Source organism: Elephantulus edwardii, unplaced genomic scaffold (assembly GCF_000299155.1).
Source record: "Elephantulus edwardii isolate Elephantulus edwardi_28Jun2011 unplaced genomic scaffold, EleEdw1.0 scaffold00001, whole genome shotgun sequence".
NCBI lineage: Eukaryota > Metazoa > Chordata > Mammalia > Macroscelidea > Macroscelididae > Elephantulus > Elephantulus edwardii.
This window is the reverse complement of record NW_006399751.1, coordinates 16,583,978-16,598,117: the sequence shown is the minus strand read 5'-3', so window position 1 is coordinate 16,598,117 and position 14,140 is coordinate 16,583,978. Positions and strand designations below refer to the sequence as shown.

Below are 14,140 nucleotides of genomic sequence, written 5' to 3'. Positions count from 1 at the left end.
GGGATGGCGTATTCTCTTAGCTACTTCCTGCTGAAAAGGGACGCTGTGGGTTTCAGGGTGAATGTCTTCTCTCACTACTCTAAAGGGCCCCCTTGGCAGTAGGAAACACATAGACTATTATGAAGAACACATTATTTTCTCCCTAGAACATTAACTGGGTATTGTTTGACTTATATAATGTATTTCTAGCATTAGCTATTGTTTCAGGTAAAATTTCTCAAGATAAAATCATTATTATGAATTAACATTTTGCTGAATGTTATCACCCAACTCAAAAAACTCAAACTCACTGCTATCTAGTTGATTCCAACTCATAGTGACTCTATTATGGTTTCAAAGCTATACATCTTAACAGAAGGAGCCCTTTCACCGTTCTTCCTCCAAGGAGTTGCTGATTGATTCAAGCTGCTAGAGATGTGGGTCTGTTGGTTAGCAACACAACACCCCATATACAACAAAACCAAAGCAGTTTCTTATCCAACAGAAAACTAAAATAATTTTCTATGGCCATTTTTGTAACAAAAAAAAATTAAAAGACCATGTTAACACTTTCTTCTTTGAAAAATACCACTGCCCCTTCCATTCTTACTAAAAATAAAGTAATAATTCTTTTTTTTCTTTTTTGGTTAACAAATAATCCTTTATTGAAATATTTTCATCTGTAGTTCCTTAGCTAGCTGGGCATTCCACAGCACCACTGTTGATGTCTTCTATGATGTCATGAGGGTGACGGCCATCAACATTGCAGCCCACAGATTGGGCAGTTCCCAGGATCTCTTTAATAGTAGTTCCAGAGAGTTCTCTGGCTAAAGACCGGTGTCGCATCTGCCGGGCAATGCCAGCAATCTCATCAAAAGTGATATTTCCACTGTGCTTAATATTTTTCTGCTTCTTTCTGTCTCTGGGTGGTTCCTAAGCTTTGATGTTCAGGGCAGAGGCAGAAGGCACCACTTCAATCTGGGCTTCTCTGTTCTGAATGGTCAGTTTCACTGTAATCCTTAGTCCCTTCCAGTCACCGGTGGCCTTGGCAATGTCATCACCAACCTTTTTTGGAGACAGACCCAGGGGGCCGATCTTGGGGGCCAGAGCGGAAGTGGCACCGACGTCCCCACCGGTACACCTCAGGTACACGACTTTAATCTCATTGGGGTCGAACTTGGGCGGCATGTCGGAGGCGGCTGGTGTCGGATGAACCCGGATGCGGGACGACCGAAGAAAGTTGCACTGAGGCCTCCTCCGAACCGAAAGCCGAAAGAATAATTCAGTTTTATGGCAATCGATAGCTCATCAGAATTGAGACCATCTTCCTTCTTCACATTACCATGTGTTCTGAAACCCAACTTTATTCCCTTTACCTAGAATGTGGCATGGCTCTCTTAAGAGGTAATGAATTCACTGACATGCTTTATTTTTTTCTAAGTTCAGTTTTCTAATATCTAGCACAAGCCATACACCTATGATAAAGACTTTCTGAATGTATGTCAATCTGAAGCTTACACTGAAAAAAAAAAATCTGGAACAAAATATCAAGATTCAGAAACTCTAGAATGTACAGCCATTTAGAGACTAGAATATAGGGGAAACTACACAGTATCTATGCCTCAACTTTCACAACAGAAAAATCCGCAAAATAATTCCATCATTTCAATATCACTGAGGTATTAGGGAAATGAAATAAAATAGTTATGGAAAAGTTAAGTAAATTTTAAAGTGTTCTGAATATGTACAATAGTGGTAAATAGCTTCACTGCAATTCCAAAGGCTTATGGTTCACATTAACCAGGTGCTGCATGGGAGAAGGATGGGCAATCTCCTCCTGACTGGCTTAACCGCCTGGGAAAATCCAGTGGAGGTTCAGCTACGGGTTGGTTCTAACTCAATGGCACACAACAACTACTCGTAATTTAAGATAAAATTAATAGAGATTAAAAGGTAAGATACAGTGTTGATAGGGTGAAGAACGCCCTTTAACACAGACTGGATAATATATATCAACAGGTAAATAAATTAGAAAATTGATATAGTAATTGCTTGGTTTAGACATTTCTTTTAAGGAAATGGTCAGATATGTACAGAACAACACACAAAGCAATATTTATAAAAGTATACAAGTAAAAACAAAGTTCATATATCCAAGAATAAGAAGCTATTTGATTAGACTCTGGCCCATCATAAACATTTATGAAATAGGAACGTGTCCTTTTCGCTGAGTTGTTTTTTTTTTAAAAAAAGAAGGAATATAGTGTTATCTCAATTTTATTTAAATTTCTATATATGGTGGCCTACTGGCAAGAAGCTGCATTGCAATCCCGAAGGCATGCAGTTCAAGGCCACAAGCTGCTCCACGGGAGAAGGATGGACAATCTCTTGCCTTGCGATTAACTGTCTCTGAAAACCCACTGGCGGTCAACTATGGGTCAGTTCCAACTCTACAGTACACCACCACCACCACAACAAATAAAAACAAAGTTAATATATATTCCTAAACTCTCTTCCAGTACAAAACTTATGAGAGTTGTTGTACAAAAGCAAACATGCAAATAAACACTAACCAAGGTTTATTATCCAACCAGTTTGGGAAAAGCTGAATTAACATTAAGTCAGCGATTTCCTGCAGGACTTCTTACTGTCGATAACATCATAATGCTTAGCATGAATCTCCAAGTTATCTTTGAACATTATGTGTCTGATAACTAGACTAGATTGAGGAAAATTGCCCAGGAGGTGTCACTATTATTAGATTTTAATAATGAGGAAACTGAGCCTCAGAGAAATGTAATAATTTGTCCAAGATGACACAACAAAAAAATATCTATACTAGGCCTCAAATCTGTCTTCAAAATAAGTATGTTTCCTCTATTCTAGGCTATGTCTTAAAGTAAGCATCCCTATAATTTTTTGAAAATAAAAAAGGCAATTTAAAAAAAAAAAAGTAAGCAGTAATGAAGAAGGAGGCCTAGCTTCATAACAAGCTGAGTGATTATCAGAAGAGACTGTGAAAGGTTGGCAGATCAAGTTCTTCCCTCAGAAATCTTACCTCAGTAATAAATTGATAATCATAAACGGTTCCTTTCTCAGGAAATGGCACAGTTAGTGCCTTACAAGGCACTTGATCGGCACCACTCAGGAGTTTAAACCTCGTTCGAGTTAAATCTGAAATTGGACCTTCCATTAGTTCTCGAAGAATCTTACTAAATTTCAACCGATCATCATCTTTACAGGAAGCACCAACAGACCAGATCAATGAAAACAAAAAAATGCCCTGTAATGGAGAAATAAGAAAAGGAAACAATGCACTAGAGAATAGTTGTAATCTCTCCCTGACTCTTAATATGATCTGAAAAATTATCTTATCTGAAAGGAAATATATGTTAATATAAAACAAGCAGTTATCTCAGGATTTTGAAAAAAATTATTTTTTCAAATTTAATCTAATAAAATATGTCAGAAAAGACAATATGATGCAAAGTATAAATGCTGGCAACACTGAAAACCTTATAATTATTCATCTAGTAAATCACTTGATATTTTCAATTTACAGCAGGAGCTTGACATTAAAGAGTTCGCTGTGGTACTTTTCATTAAGCTATAAAAACATAGTTTAGTAAATTTAATGAGACCAAACAAACAAAAAATAACAAATCCCAATTCATAGCAATACAAAAGAAAGAACTTCCCATTGGATTTCCAGTCAACACACAACATACACACATATTTTAATGTAACACATTTTGATACAGTGCTTTATTTGAAAGCAGAACAAATTTATATTCTTTCACCTACCTGTATTGATTTCTTAAGTACAACCATATTTGACTACAAAAAGTACTTGTTTGCTTCTTATCAAACTCAGGAAGAAGAGTTTAGACAAGGAGATCCACTGATATAGGAGAAAATACATTTGCTTGTCTTAAAATCAAATCTGTTTTCAAATGGCAAAGAGAACCTTGACTAAATGCTTAAAAGTCCTAGATTCTACTTTGACCCTATTCACTCATTTGAGATTATTCACAAACTCTTTCTCCCTGGAAACTACTGAATACTAATTAAAAAAAAAATTTCACAACTGAAGGCTCTAAGAGTATTCATTGACTGTATTAATAGCAGAGCCATTAGTTGAAATTATTTTACTAAAGAATTAAAGAACACACAAGTGTTCTTGTAATTTCAATTGCTATTTCAAAAATCTGTTTAAAGATATATTCTCTTGATTTCTATGATACAAATATATCTTAATAACAACACAGTTATAGTAATTATGTCACTTCTATATAATTGTTGGTGTATGTCATCAAGTCATTTCTGACTCATGGAGACACTCCGAGGCAGAACAGTACTGCCTGTACTACTTCCTGGGCTGTGATCATCACTCTAGTACCAGATTGCCAGGCCTTTACTCCCATGTGGTCATTGGTGGGTTCAAACCACAGATCTTGCAATGAGTGGCTAAGTACTTTACCATTGATTTGCCAGGGATTCTTATTATGTAACTGGTTTATATATTCATATTTATGTAATGAATATTAGACTGTAATAATATCCTCTGCACCTGCCAAAAGGGCAGTCAAGTCTGTTTCGGAGGAATGCAACCAGGGTGCTTATAGACAAGAACAGTGAAACCCTGTCTCACACACTTTGGGCACACTGTCAGAAAGGTTCAGTCTTTGAATAAAGACACCCTACTGGGCAAGGTGGAGGGTCAGAGAAAGAGGAAAAACCCTCAACAAGACGTACTAGCACAGCAACCGTAACAGCGGGCTTGACCAAACCAGCTTGTGAGGATGCTGCAGTATAGAGTAAGGATCGGATCTGCTGTTCTGAGAGTGGATATGAGTTGTAGTCAGCGTCATGGACCTTAATGTACATCAGTAATATAAATATGCTTTTAAAAAATTACATCCCACGAGGAAAGGAAAAAATGTAGAAAAACAATAAACTTATTATTTAGAGACCTGAGGGGAGGTTAATTTTGTCTAAAACTGTCATTGATGTTTTGACATTCAGTAACTTCTGCCACTCACATCCTAGGATCCAGTGGAATGACAGACCAGCAACTTCCCCACAGAATCTAGTTTGTTGGCTGTAGCTTTTGTCTTACTGTTTATTTACTATCTATTGTCCAGCCTCCAATTTCAGGTTCATTAATTAGGGAGTTTTAGAGCAAATGGTAAGTAGTTATCTGTCAAAATACAAAGGTAAATGAACCTTACCTCAAGTAAAGAGTAAGTTTCTCGATCATTTCTCTCTCTTACTTTGCTTTCATCAGCAAATTCATCCATAAAGCAGTCTATTAGATTCATTAAGGATTGGACTAAGTTTGTATTTGAAGTAGGGGATAATTCCTGAAAAATGAGAAATAAAAGTATATAATACTCACTCAAATATCACTCACTGCCATAGAATCAGCTGCAACTCATCACCACCCTCCCTCTGATCTCCAAGGCTGTGGATCATAAAGGGAGGAGACCTCTTTTTCCACTTTGGAGCTGCCGCGGGATTTGAACTGCTGGAAATGTGTTCTTTGGTAAGCAGTGTAACTTGCTCCAGACTACACCATCAGAGTTCCCTTTTATAATTCAGATTAGTTTTAAATGGTTATTTTTTTTTAAATAGCAGCATTAGCTGAAAAGAGTGTTGGAATAAAGGATTAAGTACTGGACTGCACACTCAGAGGTCAGTGGTTCAAACTCAACAGTCTCTATAGAAGAAAGAGAGGGTAGGTTGCCTGTGTAAAGATTTAATACATCATAAGCCCTCTCTGGAAGTGCTATTTTGTCCTTTAGAGTTGCTATGAGTCAGAACCAACCTGGCAGCAGGAGAGGTTTTAGCCCAGTATTACTGAATTCATTTAATTTAAGCTCATAGTTTATAAGAAAAGTCACTATTACAATAATTTTAGTTTTAAAGTAAGAAAAGTAAGGTGCACAGTAATTTCCTTTCTTAGAACATGGAAGCACTGAACATGACATCTGGGCAATCAGTATTCCTGTACCATTCTTTTATGATGAGTTACAATATTAAAAAACAACCAATTTGGTTAATTTAATTAAAGACACAGATTCTGGCTTACATTAATTTTGTAAAGAAAAAAACTGAAAAAATCCTTGCAGAGAAGAAAAGTAATTCATTTAAATTGATAAATAAATAAAAATGAAGTTTTGAACATACTTATAAGCTACAGTAGTACCTGGCAAAGTTATTCCCACAGACTGCATTGCCAAGCTTCAATGCAAGCACAAATACTGCTAAAGAGTCGTAACAGTCACACTTTAGGGGGGTTTTAGTTTCCTCTGGCAAGTTTCAGAACAAGTAAAATAACATATAACCTGGCCTATAACCATATCATACAGCAAGTCATAATTTTTTTCTGGGTAGCTCTTCTCCAACCTTATTTAGTAACTGCTTCATAATTGATTTGTAAAAAAATAGTTGTCTTAAAATAGACTCTTAGACTATCAGAAATTATTAAATTCAAAGACAGTCACAATCCCAGTGAAAGCAGGCAGAAATGACAGCTGGGATTCTACTGCTATGACACTGATTATACATCCTTATTATTAGAAGCAGGAGTGGCAGCCACTTCCTAAACAATATGCCTCTGGAAACTCCATGAACTTTGATAAAGGCTTCAGGCTTTTTGTTCATAGGGTCACTATGAGTCGTGCTCAACTTAACAGCAGCCAACAACAACAACATTACTATAAATAGAAGAGCGCTCTGGTGGCCTAATAGCAAGAAGTTGCACTGGAAGCCTGAAGGTTGCAGTTTAAGTCCACCACCTGCTCCGCAGGAGAAGGATGGACAATCTCCTGTGAGATTAATGTCTACATTTTCCAACAACTAAAACAAACAAAAAAAACACAGTTTACTTTATGATGACAATTCAAAGGTTTCATTTTCAACAAGGTTTGAGGATTCACAGAGGTGTCTCAGAAAACAAACTTCTCAAAAATACACCATTAAGTAAATGAATAAAATACAATGTACACAGAAAAAAATTAACTGTGGACTTGATGGTGATTTTCCCCCCTTCTTAACATACTTAGACATTCCTCTGGTACTCTCTGCTTTCAGCCAAGATACATCTAACACTGGCTCTGATGTTCCTAGTGTCACTGCCTCTTCTAAATCCAGCTTGCACACCTAGCAGTTCTCAGCTGATATATTGTTCCAGTTGTTTCTGGATAATCTTCAGCAGTATCTTGATTGTGGATGATATTAGTGATATTGTTTGATAATTTCCACACTCTGTAAGGTCACCTTTTTTTTTTGGAATGGGAATAAATATAGATCTCTTCCACTCAGTTGACCTTGTAGTTTTCTTCTCGATTTCTTGGCATAACCTGGTGAGCGTGTGTGTCCAGGGTAGCATCTGTTTACTGAAATATGTCAGTTGGTATTCTGTCAATTCCTGGGGCCTTGTTTTATGCCAAATACGTACAAAATAGCTTGACTTTCCTCCTTCATCACCATAGGCTCTTCTGTGTTAGCCAATTCTTTTTTGTATAGTGTCTCTGTGTGTTCCTTCCCTCTTCTTTTGATGCTTCCTGGGTCATTTAACATTCTGCCTTCAGCATCCTTAAGTACTGTAACTCAAGGCTTGAATTTGTTCTTCAGTTCCTTCAGCTTAAGAAATGTCAAGCGAATTAGTCCCTTTTGATTTTCTGACTCCAGTTCCTTGCAGATTTCATGATAATCCTTTCTTTTGTCTTCCCATACCGCCTTTTAAGATCTCCTGTTTGGAAATCATAGACTTGGTGACAGAAATGAGACTGGAGACAGAAGATAGAATTCTGTACAATCAATGACCTATTCATTGCAAACACAGATTATAAGAAATAGATTGACTACATTCACAAAAAATTACCGGAGAAGCTCAATATCAGCTGTGAAAACTAAGCAAGGTGCTGGCTGTGGACCAATTACTCATATGCAAGTTCATACTGAAGAGAAAGAAAATAAAATACACAAGACCCAAAGTTGATCTTAAGTCTATCCCACCAGAATTTTTAAAATTTTTTTATTGTGATTTAATGAAATGTTACAGAAAAGTTGTTTTGTTCATTCATTCATTGCTGCACACTTTCCTCCCTACCCCAACCCAAGTTCACTGTAAAAAAAAAAAATTCATACATTATTGCATAATTTCCTTCCTCCAGAATTTAAAGATCATCATCTCAGGAACAGGTTTGAAGCCCTGAGTAATCATGAGCAAAGACCATATCAGCTGTGGGAGAACATCAAGACTATCATTCATGAAGAATGCAAAAAGTCATTACAAAGATAGAAGAAAAAGACCAAGAAGGATATCAGAAGAAACTCTGAATATTTCACGACAATGCCAAGAAGCCAAAGCTAAAGGAAGAAATCAAGAAGTTAAGGAAAATAATTAGCCTAATTAAAACATTTTTCACCTTTTGTTCAAAATCTCTATTCCTAAGAGAGATTCAAATCAAAACAACTAAGAGATACAATCTCATTCCAGTAAGAATATAAAAATTTAAGAGAACAACAAACAACAAATGCTGGTTGAGGTGTGGAGAAACTGGAACCCTTATTCACTGTTGGTGGCAGTGTAAAATGGTGCAGCCACTATGGAAGGCAGTATGGTGCTTTCTCAAAAAGTTGCCAATAGAAATACCATTTGACACAGCAATTCCACTACTGGGAATATACCCTGAAGAAATCAGAACTGCCACTCAAGCAGATATATGCACACCCATGTTTATTACAGCTTTGTTCACAATAGCAAAGAGTTGGAAACAACCTAAGTGCCCACCAACAAACAAATGGACAGAGAAGCTGTGGTATATTCACACAATGGAATGTTATGCAGCACTGGAAAAGGGAAGTAATAAAATATTCTACAAAATGGGCGACCATAGAGGACGTTATGCTCAGTGAAATATCTCAGTAACAAAAAGACAAATACTGTATAATACCACTGTTATAAAATAGGACTCATGGGGGTTGGGGGTAACTAAGAAAAGAGGGAATAAATAAAGTACAGAGCATTGAAGCAGACAAAGGAGAGAACTGTATAAAAGGAATATGTGATTCCGGATTATAGGCATGAAAAGAGTGAGGAATAAGAGCTGCATAGTAAAATAGTCCTGGGGGAAGAGGGACTGCATAGCAATGAAAGAACTCTTTTCCCAAAGACAAAAGCAAATTATGGAAGCAGGGAGGAAAACGTGCAACAATGAATGAATGGAAATACAAGTTGTTTATACACTTTCATTAAAATCTCCATAAAAACAACAACAAAGCACTTTAAGAAAAAAGTTTTCATCAAGCCAATTAAAACTTGCATATGGTGAGGTTGGACAGGAGGGTGATAATCACAGAGTTATACAGTTTAATTGGGGTGAGTATGAAGGAAATGGGAATGATTCGGTGAGAAAAGCAATGTATTCAAACTTCGTAAATAAACTAGTATTTAAAAACCCCCAATAAACACAGTTATTAAAATGTATATATTTTGTTAATTTAAATTTATTTCCAATCTTAAAAGTTACATTCTTCTTACCTTTGTATGTTTTCTAATAAATTCCACAGAAACAGGTATCATTCTGTCAAATAAACCTACTAAAAACTCCTTCTGAATAGTAGTAACTTCAGGAGGTAAAATATTTATCCAAGACAACATAAGTGGTCTCCATCCTAACATGTGAGGCTCCATATAAATCATGCCACATCTGGACACCTAGAAAAATGGCAATTGTTTATCATCAAGCTAATCCTTATAAAAGAAATATGACAAGTGCAACAATGAATGAATGGAAATCCAAAGTCTCTAAATTTTCATTGAAATTAATAATAAATTTTTAAAAAAAGAAAGGAAACAATAAAACCGCAATAAAATGAAGGGAAAAAACCCACACCAAAAAATAAAAGAAATATGACTTAGTATGCGTTGCTTACAACCTGAAAGACATGCTTGGGAAATAAGAGCCCAATTTTAACACATTATGAGGGTCTAAATGCTTGTGTATAATCTACCAGATGGTCATAAAGATAGAGAAAAACATTTCTGACTATAACATGTGTCAGCGTATGTCAACAGACATATCTAATCTCTTAGAATCCCTTGTAAATTCTATCAATATGTCTCATTTAAAATCAAAGTTACTAAGTAAATAAACACACCTATAAAATTTCACAATGTATTAGCTTGATGTCTAAATTGAGAACTTACAGTGGCAGGAGAAGCAACTTCTAAATCCATTGGTTCAAAAATAAGATTCATCTGTGGTGACATTTGAATAATTTCCCCGCTCATGAGACACAGCTTTTTGTTGTCATCCAGGACTGTGTTCATATTCTCAATCCATACTGCATCTACTGGTCCATCAAAAATTAACCACTTTCTATCTGGAGTCTGTTTTATAGACACAGTAAATAAAGTGCAAACATGTGGAAGGAATAATGCAGGAAAGCATTCAACAATAACATCTCAAAATTTAAAATTACAGTTCCTGAAAATTATTTTCACCCATAGTGAAGTAAAGGTCCCCTTAAATAAAGTGCAGGTGTATATACTGTCACTAGTGAAGGAAGCACTGATGGCCTAGTGGCAAGAAGCTGTGCTGCAATCCCAAAGGTCCACAGTTCCAGGCCACCAGCTGCTCCACAGGAGGATAAGCAATCTCCTACCATACGATTACTACCTCTGAAAACCCATCAGAGGGCCAACTATGGGTCAGTTCCAACTCTGCAGTACACAACAACACACAAAAGTGAAGACTACGTATTCATACATACATGAAAGTATTATCATTTTAATCAATGTTTCTGAACTCAAATACATGTTACATGGGTTAAAATATTGTACATACAATATTGAGGACAATAATTCTAGTTCAGCTTATTAGACTCTACTTAAAATTGCATTCATACAACATATATACATGCATCTCAGTTTGAACTGCCTCACAGTAGCATGTTGTTGCTAGGTGTCATCAAATTGACTACAACTCAGAGCGACTATATGAACAGCAGATCTGAACCCTGCTCTATCCTGTGCCATCCTCATACTTCCTGGCCCACTAGAGCCCACTGCAGCAGTCACATGAAAATCTATATAACATTAACAGTTCTACAATGATGTATTCTTATCATTTTATTCTTTTCATCTTTTTCCCCTGGCCCACTGTACTGTAAAACTTCAAAGGAAATGTAAAAATGGTCTTCGGCATCTTTATAGGTGATGACAATGTTCTTCAGAAAAGCACGGCAAGACTATCCAAACGTCTGTTTTAAAGAAATATATTTAACTATAAATACGTATTATTCAAGTGTTTGAACTGGAAAAAAGAAAATCCCAAATTGGTTAGAAGGAACTGGTTTGAAATGCACGGGCAATAGGATACTTACAGTTGAAGAAGCAAATGCTCTAAAACTGACAGCCAGGATGCCGTCAGACCACTCGTGGGACACTAAATCAAACTGTCCATATAGTTGGCCCATGGTGACAGACTTAGGATTTAAAACAGTGATCTGAACTTTGTTTTCTTCCATTAGCCCCTGAAAGGAAATAGAACAAGAACGCGTATTTTTGCACATAATAATGCTGATTTTCTATCTTCTCTTTCCAAGACTTAAAAATAAGCTAGTAAACACAAGAAACAATATGTGAATAACATTAATACTGTATGTTGCTTCTTCTTTGCTCCCTGGTGGGTGGAGGATAAGAAATGTACCTTTCTACATTCAGAAGTAGAAGATAAAAAGTTCCAATGTCTTCTTAATCAAGAGCAAATTGTTGTCACCAAAGAGGTTTTACCCCAACTGTAGCAAGTATGGTGTAGAGCTATAGCTTGTGCGTTTGGCCTAAGGGAGACGGCCCCTATTATAATGAACCATAGTGGGATTTGCAGCACGGCAAAAGCACACATTTATACTCTCATTTGCTAATGTTTGAGAGGCATCTCACTTATTTCCTTTTAAAGATTTATTTCTTTTCATAGGAAATAAAACCAAACAAAAAATAAAGAGAAGAATTATGATGTTGTTAGTGGCCACCAAGTCAACTCCAAATCATAGTGACCCTACGTACAATAAGGGAAAATGTCGAATCCTGCTTGTCCCTCACAATTTCCACCCATGTCTGAGCCAAGACTTTGTCACTGGGTCAATCCATTTCCTTGAGTTTCTTCCTTTGTTGCTTTTAAAAGCATTATACCCTTTTCCAAGGATGAGTCTCTCTGAAAATATGCCAGAAGTTTGTGAGAAAAAAAAAAAAATAAGTCGCCTGTCAGCCTCTGAGAAGCACTCTTGCTGCACCTCTTCCTAGACTGATGTGTTTGGTTTCCTGGAGCCCATGGTGCTTTCAGTACTCTTCACAGTCACCACAACTTAAAGGCATCAATTCTTCTCCAGTCTTCTTTATTCACTGTCCAGTTGTCTCATGTACCCGCAGCAATTTAAAATCCCATAGTTTGGATCAAGTGCACCTTGGTCTCTAAACTGAACTTCTTACTTCTCAGCACTTCCTTGTCAACAAATTTGCCTGCAGCAATCAATCTGATTTATTAACTGGTGCTTCCATAAGTGTCTATCACGGAACCAAAAAACCCAAAATGAAACCCCTGAGACACCAGTCTTTTCTCCATTCATCATGATGTTACTACTGATCCTGTTGTAAGAATATTTGTTTTCTCTCCGTTGAGGTGTAATTTACACTGCAGGCTGAAGTTTAATATTCTTTAGTAAGTGCATCAAATCCTCTCTACTTTCACCAAGCAAAATTGTATAATCTGCATGACCCAAGTTTATGAGAAGTCTTCCTTCAATCGTGATGCCACATTACTCTTCTTCACACACTCGAGTTTTTCAGATTATTTGCTCAGCATACATTCTGAAGAATTAGGGTAAAAATATGATGACAGCAATGCAAAACAAAAAAAAAAGATAAGAAAGCAAATCAGGAAGAAAGAATTAGTTAGAGGGAGGGAGAAGGAAGATGCAGATGATAGAAATTAAAAGCTAAATTATTTGCTGTCTATAAAAGGAAAACGACAGATGAGAGTGGGTTGCAAACTACTGAATTTAAGAAAGTTATCACCTCACTAGACAGGAGACAAATAGAGATGCAGGATTTATGCAAAAGAAGAGACGACTACAGAGGAAGCTCAGACAGTTCTCAGGGAAAAAAGAAGCTAAAGTGTAAAGTAGATGCAAATAATGAAAAAAGTTTTCTGTGGAATTAAGGGTTTTGAGATGCTTGTTTTTAATAAGAATTCTATGATGATTCAGTATTTCAGACTATGGGATGTAGATTTTTAAAGTAAACATTAAATAATATGTAGGTTAAATAGAAGGTACACAACAATAAGCAAAGTTATGAGTACCGATATGAGTAAATGCATATGCAGAAAGTGGAGGGTGCAACTCTGAAATCAGACAAAACAAGTAACAAGTAAATAAAAATTACAAATCCTGAATAGGCTAAAATTATTGAAATATATGAAGCAAAACAGATAGAAGCAGAATAACAGTTTGAAAATGAAGCAGTCCCCTGACTTTAGAATATCAAAGTAAACAAAATGTGGTCTGTGAATAACAATTTTTAACAATAAAGTGTTTCTGTGATTTGGAATCACATCAATAGTATAGCACAACAGGAAGAGGAATAGTGTATTTATAGTATGCATCTACTGTAAGTACAGCACATATAATAAATATCATACTTAAGTGTATATAAATTACATTATATACATCTTATATATGTAATGTATGTATGTGTATATATATGTAATGTATACATACATTTTCTGAAGGAAATAGCAAAAATAAGGCCCCAGGAATATATGGTATACCAATTGACATATTTCAGCTCACAGATGCTGCCCTTATGTGCTTACTAAGTTGTGCCAAGGAATCTGGAGGACAACTACTTGGCCAACTGACTGGAAGAGATCTATATTTGTTCCCATTTCAAAGAATGGTGGCCCAACAGAGTGTGGAAATTATAGAACAATATCATTGACTTTACATGCAAGCAAGATTCTACTGAAGATTATCCAAAAACTACTGGAACAGCACATCAGCAGAGAACTGCCAGAAGTCCAGTCTGGGTTTAGAAGGGGTTGTGGTACTAGGGACATTGTAGCTAATGTTAGATGGATCTTAGCTGAAA

General features: G+C 36.2%; 1 protein-coding gene across 1 annotated transcript in view; it reads right to left on the bottom strand.

The window, feature by feature from the left end:
• The window catches only part of DNAH7 (dynein, axonemal, heavy chain 7), a 308,525-nt gene that overhangs the window by 146,479 nt on the left and 147,906 nt on the right, over positions 1–14,140 (bottom strand). Inside the window, exons 32-36 of the mRNA XM_006878928.1 lie at positions 11,377–11,526; positions 10,199–10,381; positions 9,530–9,706; positions 5,211–5,342; positions 3,038–3,262 (exon numbers count right to left, since the gene is read on the bottom strand). Coding sequence (XP_006878990.1) covers positions 3,038–3,262; positions 5,211–5,342; positions 9,530–9,706; positions 10,199–10,381; positions 11,377–11,526 — 867 coding nt within the window. The remainder of the gene's footprint in view (positions 1–3,037; positions 3,263–5,210; positions 5,343–9,529; positions 9,707–10,198; positions 10,382–11,376; positions 11,527–14,140) is intronic.